Genomic DNA, 25,061 nt, shown 5'->3' on the forward strand with positions numbered 1-25,061 from the left:
ACTTCCCCAAGGGAACACCAAGGCAGCTTGCTCTTCAACGTTCTGCACCCAACTGAAAAACAACGTGAGTCACACTAGAAGCAATGAAGAACAGAGTGGCTTCCCAGAGTTCTCTCTGACCCAACTCTTTCCAGAGGTGAGCCTTCTGCCCTGCTCACCTCACGGGCCCTGGGCTGACAGCCATTGGTTTGATGGTGTGGCCATTCACTTCCTCTCTGGCTGCCAGTGCCTTGGTAGGCCATTTTTAAAGATCTTCTTGGATCTTAAAACCCTTTCTTAGGAAGTTAAAAACCAGTCTTTAATCTGGTCTTGACCTCTAAAAGTGCAACCCCGCCACAAATAAGTCTTCAACTCATAGGAAGATGGTGACTATATGTTTAATAAACCAAGTTTGGAATCCCAAGCCTCAAACATCTTTCAGGGACCTTCAGTAAGACATACAGTTGTGTGAACAGAGTCAGTGACTCTCATGTACTTTGGACGATGGTTTAATGTCCACCTAGAGAAGGTAGGGGAGGTGGGGGAAACTAAACTTCTAAGATAAATAGAGATGAAGACCGGATGAAAGCTAATCAGAAATCTTCAAACTTCACATCCTAGACGTTGCTACAAACTGTTTCTGGAGGGCCTGCTTTGACAGTAACCTGAAATACAGAAAATAAGACCATAATGAGAGAGATGGATCGTTAGTTCAGTGCTTTCGTAGATTAATGAACACCTGGGCAGCCATAGAGCAAGTGGCCACTCATAGGCATCGGTATGGCTTACTTCACAAGTTCCCTGACAGTTGATGCTCAAGCTCTCTAAATCCTCCAGGGAGCAGCATGGCTGAGGGCACAGGACCTGCGGCATGAGTCACTATCCATTTATCCCACAATTGATTCCCACCCATTGCATCTCCAAGTGCCTTTGAAGCCCACCCTCCTGCCTTGAGACATGAGGGCCACACCTACCTGACCTCCGCTTCACTGCTATAGCTTCATAGCCTACATGATGTCCCTGTCTTGCCCGGGTCACCAGGAGGCCCCACAAGGAACTCCATGGTGACAGACATCTGAGTTTGCATTCAACTTATCCATCTATTGGAGATCGAAGGCAATGTATTTAACTTTCCTTAGCTTCCAACTTTCTCACTGGTGGAGTATGTATAGCTATAAAGTGTCTCCAAGGGTTAACTGGGGTGAGTTAGGTGAAAGCTTCTGTGGTGCCCGGGGTGACACAATCCTTCACTGGCCCTACTTTCAGCTCCCTCCCCCAGTCCACCCCTGGTGGCACTTTCAAATCTATATACGTCTGAGCTCACGTTGTTGGTATATTGGATCACTGAGATGCCTAAGAAAAATGTTCTTTTTCTACACCCCAGCAGGACCCTTTTTGGAATTTTGAGGCTCAATTGCCCATACATATGAGTGCAGGTCAATTCAAAATAGGTAGCCCACTTCCCCACCATGTTTCTGAGTTTCAAGTTAGGATCCGTTAAGGACAATAGATATTAAAGTATCCCACGATTATCCTGGAGACTTCCCCTAGGAAACTCAAGTGGAGACCCCGTGAGCTAATTAAGTGGTGTTTGGTTTTGTGACGAATAAAGAACATTTCAAGGCACCAGTCTTTAAAGACCTGCTATATTGATGCCTTTGTTTATGGTTTTACATAAAATGGCTGCATGCCCCAGCCAGTTCTTTACTAGGGACACTTCTCCACCAAACTCTAATTCCTGCAGAATAGTTTCTCAGGGTTGTGGCATCATAAGCAAATGTGGGGAGTAAAATATAAGGAGAAGAGAGTGACCCCACAGCTTTGGTTATTGAAAGTGCTAGGGTTTGGGGAAAAGAACCTTTGGGCCCTTCTCCGTATGGCTGATGGCAAAGCCCTAGGAAAAATTTAATCAAGAAGGGCCAAGCCTTGGCCCAAAGGAGGCTCCTCAGGCAACCCACTTGCAAAGATCGATGTTGCACCCTCTTACTGACCCAGCCCTGCCAAGTTCCCCAGGAAGACTTGCTCACCATTGTGTTCAATCCATCTGTACTGCCTCTCTAGGCACAGCTCCTCCTGCCGCTGCCTCACCAGCCTCCGTGTCTCTGGGCTCAGGCCATTGGGGTCACGAGAAAACACAAAGGAGTAGCTGTCTGCACAGGTGCCATCCAGATTCTGCAGGCGGCAGGAGTACTGCAGAGCGAAGGTGTCGTAGTCCGTGTCGATGATCCAGTGGTCATCGTCTGTAAGTCAGAGAGACACAGTGGCCCCAGAGACCTGACCAACTTGCTACCACTGCTGCCATGGAACTCGCAGCCTTTCCTTAGTGAAAGGAGGCTGCAGAGATTCCTGACAGCTTCTGGACAACTGGGCAAGCGAGAAAGGATCTTGCTCTCTTCCCGGAAAGGTGTCCTGGCACAGAAGGCATGTCCTTCATGTCAGTGTTTCCTTGGTAGCAGAAGACACAAATCTTGTCCTGGTATAGAGGGCACCTCATTCTCGTCGTCAGCTTCTTGATAACTGATAGCACAATGCTTTTCTAAAGGACCCCTGCAGCTGTACTACTGTCTTCACTACTACACCCTCCAATAACATGTGTCTCTGTCTAATGTCTATCGCCCTCAACTTATGCCACCAACAACTTGAGGTCACGACTTATCAATGCTCCACAGAATCTACCCCACCCCCCGTCTCTCTTAGCCCCACTGTTTTCCTATTGGGTGGGCTAGAGGATGCCAATCAGATGGTAATAGTTTTTCAGGCTCTACCCTGATTCACGCTTAGGCATCCTATTCACTTCCTCCGGTTGACAGCTGGGATGCCTAGGGGCAAAAGATGCTCACTATCCAGCTTCAAATACTCATTAGAATTTGTATTTGGAGTGGGCAGGGTTGTTAAGGAGATATAGCCCAGTGGGTAATTGTGTTTACTCTGCAAGCATAAGGACCTGAATTCAAATTCCCATGTAAAATGCCAGACTGCTATGTGGGCCTGAAAACCTAGCTCTGGGAGGCGGGGACAGGCAGATCCTGGGAGGTTACTGGCAAGTCAGCCTAGCAGAAACAGCAAGCTTCCGGTGCAGTGAAAGACTGCTTCAAAGGAATGAGGCTGTCAGCAAGTGTTCTGATACCCAGTGCTCTGCTCTGGGCAGGTTCATACACCTTCACACTCACATGCATACAATGGATGCATGTACACACACACACACACACACACACACACACACACACACACACACGCACGCACGCACGCACGCACGCACGCACGCACGCGCACGCGCACGCACGCATGCACGCACGCACGCGCGCGGGGTATTTCTTGTATCTTTCAAAACCATACACTATTACTCCATATTACAGATGAGCAGACAGAGACACAGAAAAGAGAAGTAATTCCCAAAGGACCAGGGCGCTGGGCAGAGCTGGACACCTAACCAGAGCTTGCACACCTAACCTCTGCCAGTGTCTCCAGACACTAGGTAAATTGGGGTCAAAGGGGACAAGAACAAACAGTTTGTTTTTAAATTTTTTTTTCCTTCTCACACCCAGGTCTAAAGCAAGGAACCATCTACCTATGTAAGGGTTCATATTGGAGGAAGACAGAGCAACCCAGATGTCCAAACATGACATCACGTGAGGCCACTCATGTCCCCACTGTAAGTCAACAGTGTGTGTGGCTCTCTCTGGATACTTGAGATACCAGCCTAGGGTCTGGCTCAGCCCCTGCGCCCAGACCCACAGGATCACTGCTCAGGAGAGGATATGCAGCCCCCTCTGCCTCAGCCTCTGCCTCACAAGAAGAGGAATGAGCCACTCCCTTATCTTCCAGGCTTTCAGAGCCCTGGCTTGAAAATGTCCCTGCCCAACAATTCATCTGCTAGGCAGTGACCATGAAGTTCCTCAGTAGACGGACCAGGAATAGAGGGGAGCCACATGGCTGCAGCTGGGCCACCCTCAGGCTCCACCCTCCTCCTCCTCAGGCTCCACCCTCCTCCCCAGGCTCCACCCTCCTCCCAGGCTCCACCCTCCTCCCAGGCTCCACCCTCCTCCCAGGCTCCACCCTCCTCCCCAGGCTCCACCCTCCTCCCCAGGCTCCTGAGTATGGGGCAGAGTCTTCCCATCTCTGGATGGTGTCATGGGATCACGGTGGCATAAAGGGCATCCCAGGAGCCTGTCTTAGACAAAAAGGCACTCATGTTTCAACTAGTATCTCAGCTCATTGTCTACGCACTTAGCCTGACACACCGGCAGCTTAACAATTTTTATCCCCAAATGGTTGCTGGAATATAAAATACGACCTAAGAGCTAACTTTCAATGTCTGGTTGTAGTGCACTTGGCTACTGCTTTTAACTTAAAAGAAGGCCTGAATTGGTTTGGTTTGTCTCCAGGTTCTTTTTGGCAGAATAGTTCAATCATGAAGAGTCCTAACAAACTTCACCAGACACTCCCTCCTAACAGTATTTGCAAGAGAAGATCTGCCAGGGCACAGCTTGAAAGAATGAACTTAGCCCTCCTGCCTCTGGGTAGGGTTCCTCTGAAAGAGACATGCCAAGTCTTCCCCGACATCACCTAACTGCACACAATGGACTGTGGCGAGAGTGCCTGAGGCAGAGACTATAATGTCTGGCAGTCCCTGACTCCCCTCCAAAATCCAGAATATAACATTACACTGCGGCCGTGTCTACAGTGAACGGAACTGATAGGTGGAGAGCTTAGAAATGCCTGGTTTCAAATGTTCAACAGAGGGTCTTGGTGATTAGCTTTCTTAAAAGATCTGCCATTCACTGCTCTCACTTGCTGTGACCCTCGAAAAGGTTCCCTTGGCTCCCGAAACCTGTGTCTTCCAGGGGAGGGGCTTCCTATGATTCGCAGGCAGAAGGACCTAAGACCTAAACCAGCCAGGGTACAGATTCCAGTCCACTTCCAAACAGTCATAGCAATAACCTTGGTAAAGGAATGAAGTCTGAGACCTCCCATGGTTTGAATTATCTAGCCCGCTGGTTCTCAAACTTCACAGTGCAGAAGGAACTCACCAGAGGAATGTATTGAAAATGGAGATAACAGTGTTCTACTCCCAAGAGTTTCTGATTCAGAAAGTCTGGGGTTCGGACCCATAAATCTGCACTTTGAAAAAGTACTGCAGCTGATCTAATGGAAGTTGGCCAGAGGGCAGTGACTTGGAGAAACACTGATGTAGATGTTCAAGCCTCACATTAAATAATTGTTCCTCTATTAACAAGGATCCTTTGGCCAAGAGAGTGGCAACATTTATTTGAGACAAGGAAGAAAGAAGTCTTAGTTCATGTTTTTCCGGGAGGGCATAACAAAATAATGATCGTAGCCAATATTTAAGAAGCTCTTATTAGGCACCAAGCTAAACTCGTTCATGTGTTACCATGACTAGTTCTTTCGACAATCTTTTAAATAGGAACTATTCCTTAACTTAAGTTGAGAGCAGAGGAAATCAGATTTTAGAGAACCTAGTCTGCAACTATGTCTATATTTGACCAATACAGGCTGATAGCAATGACCTTTACTTTTGAGATGTCTCACTCCGTGCATAGAATGAGAAGAGAAAGAGATCAGTACAGAGCATGCTCAAGGAGGGGGCAGCAGACCAGAGCAGTCTGCTTGCACTGAAGGAGGGAGCATGGTATTAGAGCTCTTGCCTAACATGGTCTGGGGTCGATTCCCAGGCCATTTATGGGGGAAAGAAAAAGTCAAAAAAGGGCCAAGGAGTCAGCTCCTCATTCCACCCAGCTGACAAGCTCATGGTCATGGCCACTATGCCTTTAGCTCTCTAATCTACTACAATGGGGATTCAGGATGGCCAGAATTTTCTTGGAACTCCAGCATCAGCTATAGATGTTTATTATATTTAACTTGCCTTGAGTTATTTCCAATCAGCCTGCCTTATTACAAATGTATCCATCTGGTAAGGTGTAAATTGTGACAAGGAGAGAGACCTCTCTGAGTGGCCTGCAACCTCCTGTCCAAATTCACGCTTAATGTAAGGTCAAGGTCAAGGAAGGAAATTAGCACAAGGAATGAATTTGGAGTTTGTGAAGGAGGCCCCCAGACAAGCATATTAAACAGTGGAAGGCAGACACCTCAAGTGAGTTGGTAGACTCAGAAAACAGGGGTAAAGGCAGGGGAAATGTTTCTTTACATCATTTGGGCTAAGAGGTGTCACCAGGTCCCAACAGTTAGCTGTGTGTGTGCCCCTGGTGCACTCATTTCTTAACTTAAATAGTAGTAAACTTGTACCTGAAGATATCTGAGTTCTCCCACTCGAGAGCCAGAATATAAAACTATGATTTCTTTACCTAAGAGTAAGATTTCTTTACTAAGAAGAAATGCTATCCAACACAGAATTTATGCCTCAGACACTCTTCCTGGCGCTTTCTGCACACCCATGCATTATATCTTCACAGTCCCACGATCTGCATGTTGTGATTCTGTCTACTTTGCACAAGGAGGAAACTGGGGCACAGAAAAGTTAGGTAACAACTCAGGGTCCCACGGGTAATAGTTTAGTTAGGATTTGAACTTAGGTTGTGGGTGTGTGGGTATGAACGTGTGTGTGTGTGTGTGCACAGGAGTTCGTGAGCACGCACTCTGGAGCACACGCGCGTGCACACACACACACACACACACACACACAAAGTGTGCATGCACAAGCCGGGCGCGCACACACGCGCACACACACAAGTGTGTATGCACAAGCCCCTGCACCCATATGTTTGGAGATAGATTCCAGAACCTCGTGAATGTGCGACAATTGTTCTGCCAATGAGCTACATCTCCAGCACTCAGTCAGTCTAACTTTAACGTGGCATACTTAACTATTACCCTGCACACGGTCTTTCTGAAAAGGTTAAAATAAGGAGAAATTTATCCCGGACACCCCCCTTCACCCTAGGAGAGTGATTCTCACCCTTCCTAATCCCGCCATCCTTTAATACAGCTCCTCATGTTGCAATAACCACCAACCATAGAATTATTTTTGTTGCTACTTCATAACTGTAATTTTTGCTACTGCTATGAATCATAATGTAAGTAAACGTCTGTGTTTTTAGACAGCTTGAGCTGGCTCCCGTGAAAAGGTCATTTGACCCCCAAGGGTCTCAGAACGCAGGTCTAGAGCCATTGCCTTAGGGCTGAGATTAGTTCCTTCTTTCTGAGATCTCACAATACTTCTTCCCACCCTAAATTATTCCTTAGTTATCAAGTAGCTTTCGGATCTATAATTTAAGTGAAATGGGCTGGGGGAGTCAAAGAACATGTCAATTGTGTGTCCTGAGAAGAATCCCAAACTTTAGGGAACTTTGTTGGGAGTTCTCAAAATCCTGCCTTGCATATGAGTATTTAAGGAAAGGAGACTATTGCTTCCAGAACACTGCCTGGCTGGGAGTCCACCGGGAGGGGCCTGGGCTGTGACCCAGCTCAGACACATAGTTCCCTCCTCTTGGATATCGGTCTCTAGCTCTGCCGATGTTCCAGATTGTCCTACTGTCTCAGAGATTCCACTCCAAGAGACAGAGTGGAGTGGTAATGTGTGAGACAGCGTGAAGTAAGTCACAGTGGATGATCAGGGAAATGGTACCCGATAAGCCCAAAGGCCCTTCCGAACTTGGATTAGGTATTTTAGGCTGAGAATCCAGTCGCTTCTAATCCCACATCCCCTAAATTCAGACAGGGCTGAGGGTTCTGCCTCTCGAAGCCCTTCCCAACGGTGCCGCTGAACAGAAACGCAGTGATTTGGCCATGTATGCCCCACTACTCACTTCCTCGCTGGAGAAAGGAGGCTACACCCCAGTACTTCATCTTGAACTTGGCAGGATCTTCAGTGTCTGTGAAAGTGCCCACCATGTCTGCACACACTTCCCAGTTGCTGCAAAAGCCAAGAGAATCCTGAGCCAAGCCAGGAAAGGGCTTCTACCTCATCCAAGGTACTCTTTTCCCATCCCAGTGAGGGTTGGGCTCCCAGGGAGCCAAAGGCAAGGTGGGAGGCACTTTGGAACGCCGCACACAGCCCACCAGAGGCCACTGACCTCAGAAGACGGACTCGTCCCTTGGCTGTGGCGCTCATATGACCCTTCTCGTCCACAGAAAACTCAGCGATGATGTTGTCTTGCAAAAAGAGACCCTCGGGGTCCTTTTTGGCGATGGCATACCAGAGCCCAGAGAACTGAGAAAGAGATGAGAGAGCTAGGGACTGGAGTCTGGGCTCCACCTCTGACCCGCAGGAATCGGGGAACCCGGGCTGATACCTACACGAGCCTTGTCGAAGTTCTCCTTGACTCGGAAGCTGCTCACCCTGCAGTCGCGCTCGGCGCTGCCGCCTCCCAGAGCCGCCAGCAGCACGAGCGCCCACACCCACTCCATCTCACCCCGGAGTCTGCCCTGCGGGACAGGCGCAGGGTAAACGCGGGGCCGGAGGACCGAGGCCGCCCGTCGCCCCCTCCCGCCCCACCCCGCCCTGCAGGTCCCCGGGGGAGCGCGCGGCGGCTCACCAGCAGGAGCCGCGTGCAAGCCTGGCCGCCGCGTTCGCGCGCGCGTGGAGCGACGGAGCCGAGCGGCCGTCGGTCCTTTATAGCTCCGGGGGGAGGGGGTCGCGCTTTCGTAACCGCGCGGGGTGAAAGACCGCGGGGAGGTGCCGGGGGCGGGAGGGGGGGGGGCGGCCGAGCTTGCATAACGCTCCCTGACTCACTCCTGAACGCACGCGGGGCCCCTCCGTCAGCCTTGCCGTCCCACGTCGCCTATGCTCCGAGCTCCGCTCAGGGTGGTCTCGGTGGAGCCAAACTCTCCAGCCCAGAGGATCCATCGGGGCCAAGAGCTGGCCCGGGGACCCAGCGGCAGCCAGCTGCAGTCTTGGGTGGCCTCCAGGTCCTGTTGCCCTGGCTGGAGGCCTACGTGGCCATGGTGTGGTGATGGTGGCCTCACTGAGCGAAAAGGGACCTATGATGTAGCCTGGAACATTAGCGTCCAGGCCCTGGCTTTCCCAAGTGGCCCCTGCTTCTACTGAGGAGCTGTTGTGAGAAGCTTTTTGGCATATTTTGGCTGTTTTTTTTTCCCCCTTTGAGAAAGGGCATATTTTACTCTTTGATGAGTTGTGGTGCTGTTTGGGTCAATATTTATTCTTTCATTTCATCATCTTTAGAAGGACTAAACCGCTCCCTGTTAAATATTCTCTAGAAACGCAACCTGGTCAGGACAGGAAATATTTTCTCAGCGCCAATGGCCGAGTGGTTGATCGTCCACTTCTCTTGCCACACTCCCCTGAAACCACACTGAAAAACATAATTGCCAAGTGTTTACCATGCATTTTTATTTCTAAGCCATATTAGGATTTATTTATTTCCAGAACAGCGAGGAAAACTGGCTCAGGAAGAGAAAAAGGAGAGGGAAAGAATTCCATAACCTTAATGGTAGTAGCCAAAAAAAGCTGTTGAAGGGTTGATTTTTTTTTTTTTTTTTTTTTTTTTTTTTTTTTTTTTTTTTTTTTTTTGCCTATGGCACGATATAACTCTACATTTCCCTCTGTATTTGGAGTTTGCGATCTGTCAAACTGAACCTAGCAGTTAAAAGGAGGAAGATTTCGACCAAATGAGATTTAGTGGGAAAAAAAAAAATTTTTTTTGACGAGAAAGTATTTGTGTCTCCATTGCCCAAAGTCTGAGCATATGAGAGTACATTGACCACTCTGCCATAGCTATATAAGAGGAGATGGGGAAAGGAGGAGAGACAGAGACGCCACAGAAAGAACTAAGTTGCCATTTCTTTCAACAAGCACCTTAGCCATGCCTGGCAACCTTGCAGAGATACCTGCGGCCTCCTTCAGCTTCCTGTGAGCTTTTGGACATTCACCTGCCTGGTTCTCTCTCCACCCCTGCACCCATTGTGCTCCTTGTAGTCTCTGTGGCACCAGAGACCATGTTTTATTTCCATAGGACTCTACAACTAGGGAAGAGTGTTTCTGGCCAGGAGGCTAACTGGGAAATTTGACTGGACTAGTTTTACCAAAGGATGCATTTCTTGCCTCTCAGTTTCAACTGGGGCATTGATTCCAGTACCTTATGCCCCACAAATCCTTTGTAGAAAAGGATGCATTTGAATATAATCTATATACACCCTTGTGTGTATTTTAGTCTTCTCTGGATTATAATGTTTAATACAATGTACATGTTATATAAATAACTATTGTACTGTAAACAAAGAACTATGAGTTCAGTGTAGACACAAGTGTTGTGTGTTGTTATGCAAACTTTTTTTTAAAGCTATATTGTTTAGAGAATGATTAAAAAGTTGGTAGCCATCTGGACATGAACACCTAACTACATGGTTCATAAACAAGCTGAAGGTGTCCAGTACTCAGACACACACACACTGAGGAGAGGCTGGGGGTCTGTGGGATGGCGTGAGGCCACCACAGGGTGTGGAATGTGTCACCATTCCCCCGTGTGTTCAACAGAGTGCTTGCTGTGCAGCGAGTTCAGGTTGTTTCCTCTGGTTTTTATTTTTCTGCGACCTTTTCCTCTAATATTTTTGGCTCACTGATGGTTGCAACCACAGATAAAGAAGGTAGAAGCCAGCAGCTCAAATAAGACGTGCTCAGAAGGTCATGGTGGAACCATGTGTTTGCTGAGGTTGTGGTCCACATCTCTGCACGCAGGGAAGGACTTCTGGGTACCTCCTGGCATCTCCCCAGCACTGTATTCCGTCCTCTGCTTGTCCTGAAGAGCCTGAGCGATGTGCTTCTGGGTAAGCCCATTGCCTCTGGCTGAGTATTTCTGAAAGAAAAGACCCATAATCCCTCTGGTCAACCAGTTCTCCTGGAGCACATCTGGTGGCTCAGATGTTTTCTGTATAGCAAATAAATGTGGAGGATATCGATGTGTCTTCTCTCCACAATGTTATTCATTTATATCCTAGGTGTTTAGAAAGCAGAGCCATTAATCTCCTCCTCTCTCTCCTCTCTTCCCTTCCCCCACTCCTCCTTTCCCCACTCCCTCCTCTCTCAAACCTTGATGTTTTAGATCCCAGCAAAGAAAAACAATTTATTTTGGCATTCTCTCCTGGGTTTCTTCATGATTACAAATATGTGATTTCAGGCCAACTGATGCTTTGGACATAATAAATAACATTTTAAAAAATTCGTATATATGTATCCAAAGGTTAACTATTCACAGTGGTTATCCTGTTAGCCATATATGATAGGATTCAGACAACTGAAGGCTTATTTTTCTTTGTACCGCTTGTATTTTTCAGCTTTTCTACAGACAAAATGTCAAACATACAATAAAACAAATACTTCATATGCCAACATTTTTTTCTGGCTCTTTTTATATGCGCAGTTGTGTTCTGAGTTTGCATCTAATATACATAAAGTTCATTTCTTTGTCATTTCTCTCTTCAAGGCTGATAGCTGCACCATTCTTTCTTCTATGAGACGCACCATTTACACACAATAGATACTGACTTACCTTCCTTCACTGAAAAGCTTCATAAAAAGTACATATTTTTAGGCCAGTCAGAAACCAGGCATGGTGGAACACACCTTTAATCCCCCAGCACTCGAGAGGCAGAAGCAGCCATATTCTCTGTGGGTTCAAGGCCAGCCTGATCGAAATAGTCAGTTCCAAACCATCCAGAGTTACAAGGTAAGACCCTGTCTCACAAAACAAAGCCAGCAAACAAACCTTTCTCATGTCTAGTTTCTCAGGATTTAGCACTTATGCCTGAATTGATGACTCGTTTTGTCAAAGTCTTTCTATCCCCTTTCATAGAGACTACACCATCAGCTCTTGCTTTCCTTGTGCCATCCCCCCAAAACTTCCTAAAGCCACAGTCTAAGTTCTGGCCTCTGGAATGTGTTACATGTTTGTGTGTAACCTGGCTCAGATGGGCTACATAAAAGTTGCCTGTCCAACCAACCTCATTTATTTGCTGCCAATGAAACAACCGAAGTAGCACATCTCCCATCCTCCGTGAATTTACTTGCATGAGAAATTAACTTGCTCTGGATTACACCACGGAGACTTTGAAGGATCATCTGTATGAAAAATGAATGTCAATGCTAAGCTTGATGAGCACGCCATCTCCTAGAAAATGCTGGAAGATGTTTTACCATAGAATTAATGCAATATGTTGATGTCACTGTCATCAAAGAAATTAAGCATTTTTAAACCACTACTGCATTTTGTACAAAGCGATGTTGACCTCCTTAGGTTGTCCAAAAAGGCCAACAAAAATGAAAACCAAGAAAGTTGGGCAGCATTTAAAGATACCAAAAGTATTGACTGGAAAATGAAAAAAATCTAGCCAGCTAATATTGTTAGGTACAGAGAGTCAAAATGATGAGAACACACAATAAATAGACAGTGGTCCAGTGGGCAGGGTCCCCAGAGAGGCAGTTCTGAGAGTCAACAACCAGGATGCCAGGAGGGGTGGCTTCCATGTGGTGTTGGTCCCTGCCTGAAAGCTGTAAGTGAGGATGTTACTCAGGCAAAGAGGAGATACATAGACACCAGGTCAAACCCATCCCCACACAGCACCCCACATTTGCCAGAAGCCCTCTAAAAAGCTTCATAGCTACCATTTTGGTGGTATTCTATTTCTGATGACTCCCCAATCTTGGGGAGAAGCCTTGGAGCTTTTTGCTATTTCCCTATTTGGCTACTTTGGGATTTCTTATCTTGAGACACTTTCTCCTGCTCCACGGGTAGAGCCCACTATAGCTATACTAACTGAACTAAGGAGCGTTTTATTTATTCAGTGACGTAGTCCCATGTAATATTTTCTTAGTGTCCCTGTTGCTGTGTGGTAAGATGAATGCATTTTCTATACCAGACTAACAAGGGTATACGAGGCCTCTATGAGGGGTGCTTTTGATATTTAGGCAAATTTTCCATACTGTAGCTTCTGAGTTTTCGCCTCCAACATATTGGAACCAATATAGTCAGCTTTTTCTTTTTGAGGTCCCTCCTGAAATATTTTTTTTTATGCAAGGAGTTTGTCGTAAGATGGATTTTTTTTTTCCAGATTTGGAAAGAAAAACAAGCTAGAATATCTAAGCAAGTCATGGAAGTTCCAAGTAACATGTAAATGAGGAGACTTAGATATCATATATTTCCTATGGTTAAAAGCTACTAAGCATCTAAAGTTGAAGTACAAACACACCTTTATTTATAAATCGATAGAGTTCTCGTAAGTTGCTGATCTGTTTTGGGTAGCTGTGCTGGCTAGTTTTATGTCCTCTTGACACAAGTTATAGTCATTTGAGAGGGACCCTTCTTGAGATCAGGCTGAAGACAAACCTGTAGAGAATTTTCTTATTAGTGATCAATATGGAAGTGCCCAGCCCATTGTTGGTAGTGCCATCCCTGGGCTGATGGTCTTGGGTTCTATAAGAAAGAAGGCTAAACAAGCCAGAGGGACTAAGCCAGTAAGCAGCACTCTTCCATGGCCTCTGCATCAGCTCCTGCCTCCAGGTTTATGCTCTGTTTAGGTTCCTGCCCTGACTTCCCTCAATGATGGACTACCATGTGGAAGTGTGAGCCAACTCTTTCCTCCCCAAGTTGATTTTGATCATGGTGTTTCATCACAGCAACAGGAACCCTAACTAAGACAGTAGCATTTATAAGGACTGGCTTAAAGGAACAACAGAATGTATCTCTAGTCAGGATTTATTTTAAAGTGGCTTTTACCTGAGCTTTATCTAAACGCTACACAAAAGTCAAAAGTGTCTGGAGCTAGAGATTGCTCAGTGGTGTCAAACACTTTTTGCTTTTAAAAGAATTCTGGTTCAATTCCCATAATCCACATGATAGCTCACAATTATCTATAACTCCAATTCCAGGGGGATTTGACAACACCTTTTGATTGGTACCAGCCATGCATGTGGTGAATATATATATACATGCAGGCAAAACATTAATACATATAGAATAAGAAAAATCTTTTTCTATGGAGAAAAAAGTTAAAAGTACCCAAACTGGTGCAACCAACTTTCTAGGGGTTCAATAACCATGATTGGGGGTCATGCCAGTGTGGTTATAGGGATTCAAAGCCAAATAGTTTAGTCCTTGCTTTCCATGGTCAACTAGGTCCAGGGAGACTAAGACTCCTGGAGAGCTGTTAAGTCATCCTTATGATGAGACCAGAGCCAGAAGCTGAACTTCACCAGTGTACATTTTGCAAAGAAGAGAGTCAACCCAGAAGAAAATGCACCCCCATGCTTCCAAAGGGAAGACTACTGTTAGCAAGAACCTGACTCCTCCTGAACAGGCGACACAGCTGGAGGAAGGGTTGGGGGACAAGAAAGAAACTAAGAAAGGAAGGGAGGCAAAAAGTTAAGAGGAAGAAGAGAGAGGAATTAAGAAAAGAAGGAAAGGAAAGAAGTTCAGAGAGAGAGAGAGAGAGAGAGAAAGGAAGGAAGGAAGGAAGGAAGGAAGGAAGAAAGAAAGAAAGAAAGAAAGAAAGAAAGAAAGAAAGAAAGAAAGACGGACAGGGAAGGAAGGAAAGAAGGAAAAGACTGATTAAGTAAAGGAGCCCATGGTACCTCTGAAGCTCATGTAATTCTTGAGGACCAGAGCCTCAGCTGGCTCTATGGAAGGGACCTGAAAAGTGCATCTGTATTTTCATCTACACAACAGTCAAGAGTAATGGGGAAAGAAATCCTGGACCAGAACACAGGGTCATGGTGAAGGCAAGAGCAGGGTTTTTTTTTGTTTGTTTGTTTGTTTGTTTGTTTTTCACTTCATGACCTTAATACCTACCAGGAAAGAATAACCAATATTAAAAAAGAGTGATTTTTAACAGTGTAAGGAACCATACTCCCCTGACATTAGACTTAAGATAACCATTTGAGATGTTATATGGGTGACCATTTTTCACTAAGGATTTTCTTCTTGATGAGGAAAACACTGCCCGGATACAGGACATCTGACCTTGGTTCAACTTCATTATTGCTCCACCTATAGGAGAACCTGGTTCTCTGCCTAGGGCTTACAATGTTAAACACTCCTATTAACTAACTCATGCAAACTCCCAGTGGAACAGGCTCATTTCTTCTGCTCAAGGGCTCTAATTCCACTTCTCCACGATGCCCCTGCCTTTATTCCTCCGTCACAACTCTGTATTCTGGTCCAGGATGATCCGAAGGAAATAGTTACCTGGCAACAGCCCTCCCGAGAGGAAACTTGAGTGTCATATAGCAGGAACAAGAAAATGTGGGCACCTTACCAGATTCTTTGGGATAACAAATAAATCACCATCATACACATGGGCGTACCTTGTTGACGCCGGTGTGAGTTCTGTTCGCCTGGGAAAACTAAAAATTTCAGTTCATGACCTGGATCCTGCAACCTCAGCCTCTCTCTTCCGTGACTACTGAGATTGCTGAATTTTAGCGAGGTGAGCCTTTGCACTTATAAACTTAAATGAGACCTGCACATTGCCCTTTAGAAGCCAATCTAAGTTTATCTGAGGATATACTAACAATTGGTATTCATTGTTTTTTTTGTTTGTTTGTTTTTTTCATTTCAACGTTGTCTTGCTATGTTTGAAGTTTTATTCAAACAGGTAAAAGATTCATCAAGACTTGGAGTCAGTCCTTAAATGGTCAAGCCAGCTGGGATAGAAAGAGTTTCATTCGATTTAGGATGTGCGGTAGGGTTGCTTGAGGAAATGCACTTAATAGACATTAAAGCGTGGTAAAATAAACATTAAACAAAACTTAGTAGCTCTGTGTACTCTGCTCAACGCAGCCCCTGAGATGGCAGGAATCCTAGCAACAGAAGACCCAGCTCGTGTCCTGTAGATTTAATAAGCTGCCTCAGAGGGAGGAAAAAGCATGATGCCCAGCTACAGTTACTGAAAACAAATCCTGCCTAATGTGCTTAGTGGCAGAAAAGCCAGTTAGGGACAGCATGGGTCATTTCTGTTGCCATGCCCTTGACAGGCAATCACAATCTGTGGTCACTCTGCACTTAGACTGCAGCCACATGTTATTTTCAAAACTCTAACCCTTTAACTCTCTTAGTAATAGGCCTCAGTTGTGTTCCTTGACAGTGGTTCCAAGACCAAGCTTTCTAACATGAAGGCCACTGAGAAGGGAGACTTTTAGGAAAGAGTAGATAGAAAAGTCCGGGGGATCAAAGGGCTTTTGAGAAGCGGGAAGAGTTAATATACATTTTTTTCGTGTTGCATGGAAACTAAAACCTTCGGTCTCCCTGCCCCATGCTCGCTGAAATGCTTAAAACTGCTAACCCTAAGCGCTTCTGAGGTTCCTATACAAACCACCCCGATAGCTGTCACACAGGAGCAATTTAAAGGGCCTGTCTGTGCTCTTGTAAGGTAACCAGTGGACAGCAGCAGTTGAGTTATTCTTCTGCAGTAGATGTTGCCGCCTGGCTCTTGCCCGGCTGTTCAAAGATTCTCTGAGGACTTATAGGCTAATAAGGTTGAGGATTTTGTGATTTAAAGAACTCCTTAATCCACTGCTTCCTGCCTACCATAAGCCAAGGTCTTGTGTTACATACAGGCAGCTTGGAGGAACTACTAAACAACCTTCCTGCTTCACATAGCCACCTGGGGCTTCCTTGGCGATTTTGACCAGGATGTATTTCCTTGGTATGGTGCTCAGGGTATCACTCTGAGAAACCCTCCACTCTGGGTAGCAGCAGCAACACAAGCCACAGCATGGGTGAGATCAGCCAAGAGGCCGTGGAGCGCTACCTGGAGAAGAACCCTTGTTTTGCCAAAGAGTATTTTGACAAGAAACTACGGGTGGAGGCACTGGGGGTGATCTTCAAAAACAGCCATGCAGGGGTCCAGACCGGCTTGTCGCTCCCTGAGATGACACAGGTGGAGGAGTCGGCCGTGTGCCTGGAGCTACTGCAGTGTATGCAGGACGAGGCCGGAAGCGCGGAGCAGATGGCTCACCGGGCACTGCAGAGGCTCGCTCAACTTCTGCAGGCTGATTGCTGCAGTATGTTCTCGTGCAGAGCAAGAAACGGCATACCAGAGGTGGCCTCCAGGCTGCTGAACGTCACCCCAACTTCTAAGTTTGAGGACAACCTCGTGGCCCCTGACAGAGAAGTTGTATTTCCGTTGGACATTGGGATAGTTGGCTGGGTCGCTCATGTGAAGAAAGCCCTTAATGTCTCAGATGTCAAAAAGGTAGGTGACCTTTGCTGTAGTGGGGACAAAGGGAGCTGGGATTTCAGAGGAGAGGTGAATACAACTTTTTGGGGCAAGTGAGCCTTGATGTGAATTTTTAAGTCAGGTGTTCATGGCTAGGCCTAGTGTGTTTCTCCATTGCTTTGGGGACTACTACTCTGCCAAGCCCACCAGTAGAGTAGTCAGCACACTGAAGGCTATCCTAGCCCAGGGAGCCTTTCCCATGCCTCTCGTCACACACCATGGAGGATTCTCCAGAATAAAATGGCTCACAAACCGATTCTTTCGTGCATACGTCCACATGGGGAGGGAAAGCACTTTTTATTATTCAAATGTTAGATTATTTTATTTGAATCATCACAAATGTGGATTTAAGTGAATCAGTGTAATTGGCCCCTCCCCCTACCACTGGGATGATCAATCACAAATTCCAGTTGTCACAGATTTCAATCATATAAGGAGGCATTTGCACTCTGCTAAAGACCAAGACTGCACAGTGCTAACGCAAGGCATTGGTATTTATGCTCCCTGTGAAAACAGAAAATCAACTCGTGGTCGTTTTAGAAAAGCATTTTGAAGAGCATTCATATAGTCCCTCCCTGAGCAGCACTCAGAACACAAGCCTCGGCTTCGGCCTGCACTGCTCCCCTACCCCACACCCCAGTACTGTGATTTACTATTAACAGAAGGGGACATCGTCATACGTACGGATGGAGAAGATGAGTCAGATGGCAGCCCCTGAAGGGCTGCCTGTGCAGAGTCCACAACCTGGCTCGTGACTAAGGGCAGCGGAGAGGTCGAGCTAATCTCCAAATACCTCCGGAAGCTGATTACAGAAGGGTTACACAGACAAGGGGGATCAGTGAGTCAAACATTAGCACCGTTCTGCAAACAACTGCAGGGCTCTCCTCGGGTACAAGGGTTGATGTGTGCTCTGAAGACAGCTTCTCTTGACCCCAGCTAACAGCCTTATGTCCTGACACCTGGAATTTTCTAATGAGAGCACTCTTCTTCCCATCTCCACAGTTGCAAAGACATCAAACTTCAGAACCTGATGTACACATTTTTTTTTTCTAAGACTCCCCCCCCCCCCAAGGAGATTTGGGTAAAATGATGTAAGGGCGGTGAGCTCAAGGGCAAAGCATCTCCCACTTCCCTCGGCACTCCTGATGTTCAGAACAGGATGGAGAGGCGGGAATGTTGAAGACAGACACGCTGAGCTCAGTGGGAGACAGGAGTCTCATTTGCTGTCCCTGTAGGTTGTAAGCACTTCGTCCACTGGCATGGCGCTTTTCAACTCCACCTCCACATTAAATCCGATTGATAATACCGATGCTTTCGACTCCCAACAGAACTCCATAGCAGACTCTGTTAGGGAAGTGGGCTCCCCAAGTGGTACTAATACTCAGCCAGTGCTGAAAACCACAGGTCTAAAGGGCGAGCAGATGCAGGAGGATGAAGAGCACGTCCCGTTAAATGCAGGAGGTACGAGATGGCAAGGCTTGGTGAATCTGTAGCCCCACCCTCTTCTGAGTCAGATGGGAAGTTTGAGGTCAGAGAAACTGTGTCTTCTCCAGACCAAGGTTCCCAAGGCCTTCCCTTTTCAACATACCATGACCACACACATCCATGTCTACACCGCTACCCAGATGAGAGGTGTGTGTGGTCAGTAGGTTACACCTAGACAAAGATGCAAAGTTGGCTGCTCCTGACCGTGGATGCCCTGAAGGTGGGAACAGGGAAGCCATGGCAGTACTCTGATAGGCCTGGGTGCAGATCCATGACTGAGGTTACTGTAACGGACTGAGTTCCCACCCCGGAGAATGGAGACCACCAAATAAAATGATTGGCTTGTAGTAGTTGCTGAGTTAACCACAGCGAACGTGGGATTATCTTGATGGGAGCAGGAGTTCGGAGAGCCGGTATGCAAGGTAAAAAAAAAAGGATCAATGATTATTGATGGTTGAAACTAGGTTAAAAGAAGAAAAACTTTAAACAACAGGAAGCTGAGAGGTAGTCCCCGAACACTGCTTCTTTTCCTGTTGGGGAACCTGGTTAACTGCTAAGGTGCTGCTCCATCAGACTGATGGGAAAGAAGGCTGCCCGAGGCCGTCGTTTTCAATCATTAACTGGATGTTTATAGATCCACTTCCTCCCTTCTCTCTTCCCCTTCCTACCTCCCCTCCTGCCTCCTGCCCTTAAGAGTTAGCAGTGTTTAGGTAGGTTTTAGCCTTTAGACCCACTGAGTTAGCAGAAATGGCGTCTTATTGCTCCGGAGTCCTCCAGTTGCTTCCAGGATCTCCTTTGGGGAAAAAAAAAAAGCCTTTGGGAGAATTTGGGAGTCCATAGAACAAAATATACTTTAAAAAAATCTAGAAAACTTCTTCTCCCTATATCTATGGACAGTTTAATCTGGGTTTTCAGATGTGCTAACAAGTCAGCACTGAATTTTGAAAGTTGAAAGTCACCATCTCGAATGGCCCGAGAGCACTTAAGAGTGTATGCTTGACTTTAGAACCTAGTGATGTCAAGTACGAAATGCATCTGGAAAGACACCCCATCTACCGCCAATTGCTGGGCCACGTTTCTGGGATTCCATTTTGTCGTTTGTGCACGTGACAGCTGGCGTATGTGCTAAGGGGTAACAGGGTCGGAGGAACAAGCATCCGAGCCGTGAGTCAAGGGAAAGAACTTAGAGGACTATGGACATGTTCTCACCAAGGATGAGCGTGGTACAGGAAGCAGAGAGCTGTGTCACCGGGCAGAGCTCTGGCCCCTGAAGGAAGGGCACCTGGGGCAGAGGATGCCTCTACCCTGCTGAGCACCCAACTTCTTCTGTGACTAGAACTGGTGAGAAAAGTGAGGACTAGAAACAAAGAGGACATCGTGGAGAGAAAACTACTTTTCCTCCAGGTGAAGGGGTGGGGCCTGGGAAGGCTTCTCTTTTCTGAGTTTATCCAGTATATGCTGGGTGGGGAGTATACTTCTCTTTTCCGTATTTATCCAGTGTCTGCTGTACGCAAGAGCTTTGTGTCCATGGTGTGTCTCTCCATTTTTGCACTGGAAACTCTGGGCTTTATGCAGCACCTCTTAACTGGGCAATAGTGGTGCATGCCTTTAATCCCAGCTTTTGGAGGCAGAGGCAGGTGGATCTCTGAGTTCAAGGCCTGCCTAGTCTACAGAGTGAGTTCCAGGACAGCCAGGGCTACACAGAGAAACCCTGTCTTGAAAAGAAAAGGAAAAAAAAAGGAAAATAAAGGGAAAAAAAGACAAGAGAGACACAGAGCAGACTGGGATCACAGAGCTAGGAAACCGGAGGAGCCCAGAAAGCTCACTCCAGAATCTTCTCTCTTATGCCTGCATCCTGTAAAAGAAATGATGTTCCCTCTTAGGGAAAGAATACACCATCTATGGGTGAGGAGAAGCACCCAACTACCCAACACCTCTGTTTGTTTAATGAGTAGGCCCACTCCAAGGATCTCCTGAAACAGCCCTGCATCTGTTAGGTTGAGCATCAGAATTGCACAGCACACCTAAAAGCCTAGAATGTGTGCAGAACGTAGATATTTGGGTTTTACAGGTTACAGCAATCTGATTTCTCTGGTGGGGTCCCTGTGGCACAGCTGGGAACTGATGCTCGGACTTGAGTGGTGTCATTGGCCAAGTGGCCTTTGTTTAGGTGTGAATGTTGGCCTGTAATCATACTCCAGTCGACTCTCACATTTTCACTTTGGAAAACCAGACAGAGCCGACTCTAAGGTCTGTGCTGCTTTTAGAAGTATAATCAGCAAAAGAAATGAAAATAATTCCATTTGAAAAAAAAACCCACATATGTTGGGCCATTGAGTTTCATCCCTCTAGAGAGATGTTCTCTGAAATTACAGAGCACATAAATGCCTCCACACTCATTTCTCTTGACTTCGAGCACTTATATTTCCCGAAATTTACCAATCAACTCTTGCCATGCTAGGCATCAGCGTTACCTTTGCTTCAGCCATAGGAGTTAAAGCCAAGAAGATCTGTTTTTTTTTCTTCTCTCCAAAAATAAGAAATAAAATAAAATTAAAAATTATGAAAGGAAAGACTTTAACTTGAAACAGCCTTTCAGTAACCTGTAAATACTGACAGTGGCAAGGTGACCATATCACACAGTTGAAGGGGGCAAGCATTTTTAATGTGCAAGACATGATGACATATGCCTACAATCCCAGTACTCAGGAGGCTGAGGCAGATGAATCTCAGAGTTCAAAGCCAGCTTGGTCTTCACAGCAAGTTCCAGACCAGCCAAGGCTACATAGTGAGATCCTGTCTTTAAAAAGAAAAAAAAAATCAGTCACTGGGTGGTAATGGGACAAGCCTTTAATTCCATCACTTAGAGAGACAGAGGCAGGCAGATCTCTGTGAGTTCAAGGCCAGCCTGTCCAGAGAGCGAGTTCCTTCCAGGACAGCCAGAGCTACAGAGAAACCCTGTCTCAAACAAACAAACAAACAAACACAACACAACATATCCAAACTTGTGGTATACAAAGTGGCTTTAAGAGGCAACCCCATAGCACTAAGTGCCTACAAAAAGAAATTGGAGTGACCTCATTCTAGTAACCTAACAGCATACCTGAAAAGGAGACAATCCTTGATACATTCTAAGACAAGGAACCTCTTAAAGATGGCTCTGAGTTCATTTCATTGGTCATCCCCTACTGGGCATGCAGTCTGCCATTTATAGTAGCTTGTTTTCCTAATGAAACTCCTTCAGAGCAAAATCAACTTTCATTTGCAAGTGGCTATTAATTGGAGATAACTTCTGAGGGATGGGGGCCTTTGTCTGCTTCTCCTTTCAGCTCTAGAACCCCATCTGGTGCAGACCCATGCAGACCCATGCAGACCCATGCAGACCCATGCAGACCCATGCAGACCCATGCAGGCCCTGTGCACACTGCCTCATTCTGAGTTCAGGCTTGTTCATCTTGTTGATTTAGAGGGCCTTGCTTTCTTTGAGTCCTCTGTCCCCTCTGCCTCTTGCACTTTTTCTGTCTCCTCTTCTGCAGCCACCCTTGAGCCCTGAGATGAGGGATTTGATAGAGACATCCACTTTTAGGGCTGAATGTTCCAGTGTGTCTCATTTTCTGGATAATGTCTGGCTGTGGATTTCTGTATTTGTTCCCATCTGCTCCAAGAGGATGCTTCTCTGACCAAGGCTGAGCACGGCACTGATCTATGAGTATAGCAGAATGTCATTTTATTCCTAGGATTTTGTTTTGTTTTTAGAATAGTGGAACTTGGTTTTATCTTAGATCCTTGGAACACCTACTCTCAGGTTCTTGGTTGCCCGAGCAGTGTTGAGTATGGCTTCCATCTCATGAAATGGGCAAGTCAAATCAGACATTGGTTGGTTACTCCCACAAGTTTTGTGCCATCATTGCCCTAACATCTTTTGCAGGCAGGACATCATTGCAACCAATGGGTTTGTGGCTGGGTTGGTGTTTACATTTCTCCTTTAGTAGCATGCAAACTACTTCCCTGTGCCAAAGATACTAGAACATAGGAGTGAAGGCTATACACTGGCTCAACACCTCTGTGTTTAATGAGGTGTGTGGGTGTTGTCTTAAACAATGGGGCCTTGAAGTCAGTTTGTGGAAAGCAACATACAGACTTGGCAACAGCCTGATTGCTGGGTGGTGGTGGGGGGGGGGAGCGAGGGGTTCCGTGGGATCTCTTTAGCCAAGAATTCGATTAGATGTAACCCAGTCCCAGGGCAAGAAGCTTCATTTGGTGACAAAAAATGGGCATTTGGGGTTCTGTCTCTACCATTATTTGTCTATTTCATTTAGATCACCTTCCTATCTATCTATCTATCTATCTATCTATCTATCTATCTATCTATCTATCTATCTATGGAAGGAGATTATCAAGCAGTTACCACTAACTTCTTTAAGTGGGGGAGGTTGGAACACTCTTGAGTGATGGTTCTCAGCCTTCCTAATGCTGAGACCCTTTAATACAATTCCTCATGTTGTGGTGATCCCCTAACCATAAAATAATTTTTGTTGTTACTCCATAACTAAACTTTTCCTAACATCATGAATCATAACGTAAATATTTTTGGAGATAGAGGTTTGTCAAAGGAGCTGTTGCATCCCACAGATTGAGAGCCAGTCCTCTTGAAGGAGTATTGACTTTTTTTTTCTTGTTTTGTTAGAGAGGTTCCTGGTTCCAGCTGTCCGTTTTGCATTTGCAGTTAAATAATGTCCCTGTGTCCAGTGAGCTTTCCCTCCCTGCACAGACTGTAACCCCACTCCCCCATTCCATCTCCTTAGCACCTCGCTTTCCACCAGGCTGTGATACCACATCTTTCCTCCCGACCCAACCTTCTCTTGATCCCGATAAGCTTCTCCTTGGGTGGGAGATGAGCATTCCAGAATCCTGGCACCACTAAACGGAAGCCATCATTGGTAGGATTTTTAATTGGAGTGTGTCTTAGACTCTATGATTCTGTCCTATTTTGGCAAACACGCAAACTTTTTTGTTTTGTTTTGTTTTGTTTTCAGAACAGCCATTTTTCTGACTTTATGGACAAGCAAACTGGATATGTCACCAGGAATCTGCTAGCAGTCCCGATCGTGGCAGGCAAGGAGGTCCTTGCTGTGGTCATGGCAGTGAACAAAATCAGCGCTCCCGAGTTTTCCAAACAGGATGAGGAGGTATTGCTTGCCCGGTATTTGGCCAGACACACAGGAAGTGCCTTGTACAACCAAAGGAAGGGATCGCAACCATGACTTGTTCCTCTCTGTGGCCCGTAGGTCTTTTCTAAGTACCTCAGCTTTGTTGCTGTCGCACTAAGGCTGCAGCACACCAGTTACCTGTACAGTGTGGAGTCCCGGAGAAGCCAGGTAATGGAACAGTTAACAGTAGTCACTCCTTGCTCATGTACTCTGGCAGAGGGACCCCAAAACAGCAGCAAGCCAGAACCCTCTTATCCCTCGTGGGGGCTTAAGCCACCTGGAGCAGATCCTCAAACTTTAGTCCCAGGTGCCCTGTCACAATCAGCCGTCCATCCAGGGGTCCTCCCAGTCTTCAGTCCTCCATCTGTATGTTCACCCAGGGGTCCTTCCAGCCTTTAGCCCTCCATCTGTATGCACAACCAGCGGGCCCTGTTCAGTCTATGTTCTGGGTGCCTGTGGGCTTTTCACCTGTGATGTAATGATTACAGTACCCATCTCATATGGTTGGCATGGTTATTATTATTAATAGAGTAAGCATAATTATAAGTTCTCACTTAAATCTCTTAGTTCCTGGGTAACCATCAGAAAAGGATCCTTATTTGTGGTTTATTGTTTCCATGGAATAGAGGGGGCAAAAGCGACAGAACAGCAGCCATGATCCTTGGGTCCCTCATTCATATAACACAGGAGTGGGTTTGGGAATGAACGCATCTAGGTCCCTCCCCATTCCAACTTGCCAGGTTAGGTTAACTCTGACTAGCTATGGATGCATGGATGAGTCATGTGACTTCCTTCCCACGAGGTCCAGTGACAGTCTTCTGCTACTGGAGCCTTTGAAAAGATTAGGAACATTTGTTCTTTGCATTAGATCAGTCATGTGTCTTCCCCTTTCATAAATCCATGGCTTGGGAAAGACCTACCCATCACCCTGCTTAGAGAACCCATGATGTTTGTTGGTGGATCAAACTAGAACTGTAGTTTCTTGTGAGATGTGTTCATTTTTTGATATACAACATGTTTTTTTTAACTAATATTCACTTTTTGTCTCTGTCTCTCTCCTTCCTCTCATGTTGTTGTTGTTGCTCTTCTTCTTCTTCTTCTTCTTCTTCTTCTTCTTCTTCTTCTTCTTCTTCTTCTTCTTCTTCTTCTTCTTCTTCTTCTTCTTCTTCTTCTTCTTCTCTT

General features: G+C 46.2%; 2 protein-coding genes and 1 long non-coding RNA gene across 6 annotated transcripts in view; 1 reads left to right on the plus strand and 2 right to left on the minus strand.

Annotated features, from left to right (window-relative positions):
- Window positions 1-354: 354 nt before the first annotated feature.
- On the minus strand, window positions 355-9,056 carry Rbp4 (retinol binding protein 4, plasma). Of its 2 annotated transcripts, none has more exons than NM_001159487.1 (6): window positions 8,690-9,056; window positions 8,254-8,382; window positions 8,031-8,167; window positions 7,764-7,870; window positions 2,007-2,219; window positions 355-644 (listed from the first exon to the last, which is right to left on the minus strand). In NM_001159487.1, the coding sequence occupies exons 1-6, from the start codon at window positions 8,801-8,803 to the stop codon at window positions 607-609; spliced, it is 738 nt and encodes a 245-aa protein (NP_001152959.1). In that variant the 5' UTR covers window positions 8,804-9,056; the 3' UTR covers window positions 355-606. The 2 variants fall into 2 exon arrangements, with proteins under 2 accessions (NP_001152959.1, NP_035385.1); NM_011255.3 differs by lacking the exon at window positions 8,690-9,056 and adding an exon at window positions 8,493-8,546.
- A 432-nt stretch (window positions 9,057-9,488) lies between these two features.
- On the minus strand, window positions 9,489-18,231 carry Gm32440. Of its 2 annotated transcripts, XR_877843.2 has the most exons (4): window positions 17,869-18,231; window positions 13,159-13,295; window positions 11,914-12,031; window positions 9,489-10,769 (listed from the first exon to the last, which is right to left on the minus strand). It is a non-coding gene; the product is annotated as a predicted gene, 32440 (long non-coding RNA). The 2 variants fall into 2 exon arrangements; XR_386682.3 differs by lacking the exon at window positions 13,159-13,295.
- Pde6c (phosphodiesterase 6C, cGMP specific, cone, alpha prime) overlaps window positions 16,516-25,061 on the plus strand; it is a 51,175-nt gene continuing 42,629 nt past the window's right edge. For both annotated transcript variants that reach the window (NM_033614.2, NM_001170959.1), the window contains exons 1-3: window positions 16,516-17,160; window positions 23,706-23,858; window positions 23,958-24,047. In NM_033614.2, coding sequence (NP_291092.1) covers window positions 16,681-17,160; window positions 23,706-23,858; window positions 23,958-24,047 — 723 coding nt within the window. In that variant the 5' untranslated portion in view covers window positions 16,516-16,680. The remainder of the gene's footprint in view (window positions 17,161-23,705; window positions 23,859-23,957; window positions 24,048-25,061) is intronic.

Source organism: Mus musculus, chromosome 19, assembly GCF_000001635.26.
Source record: "Mus musculus strain C57BL/6J chromosome 19, GRCm38.p6 C57BL/6J".
Classification (NCBI taxonomy): domain Eukaryota; kingdom Metazoa; phylum Chordata; class Mammalia; order Rodentia; family Muridae; genus Mus; species Mus musculus.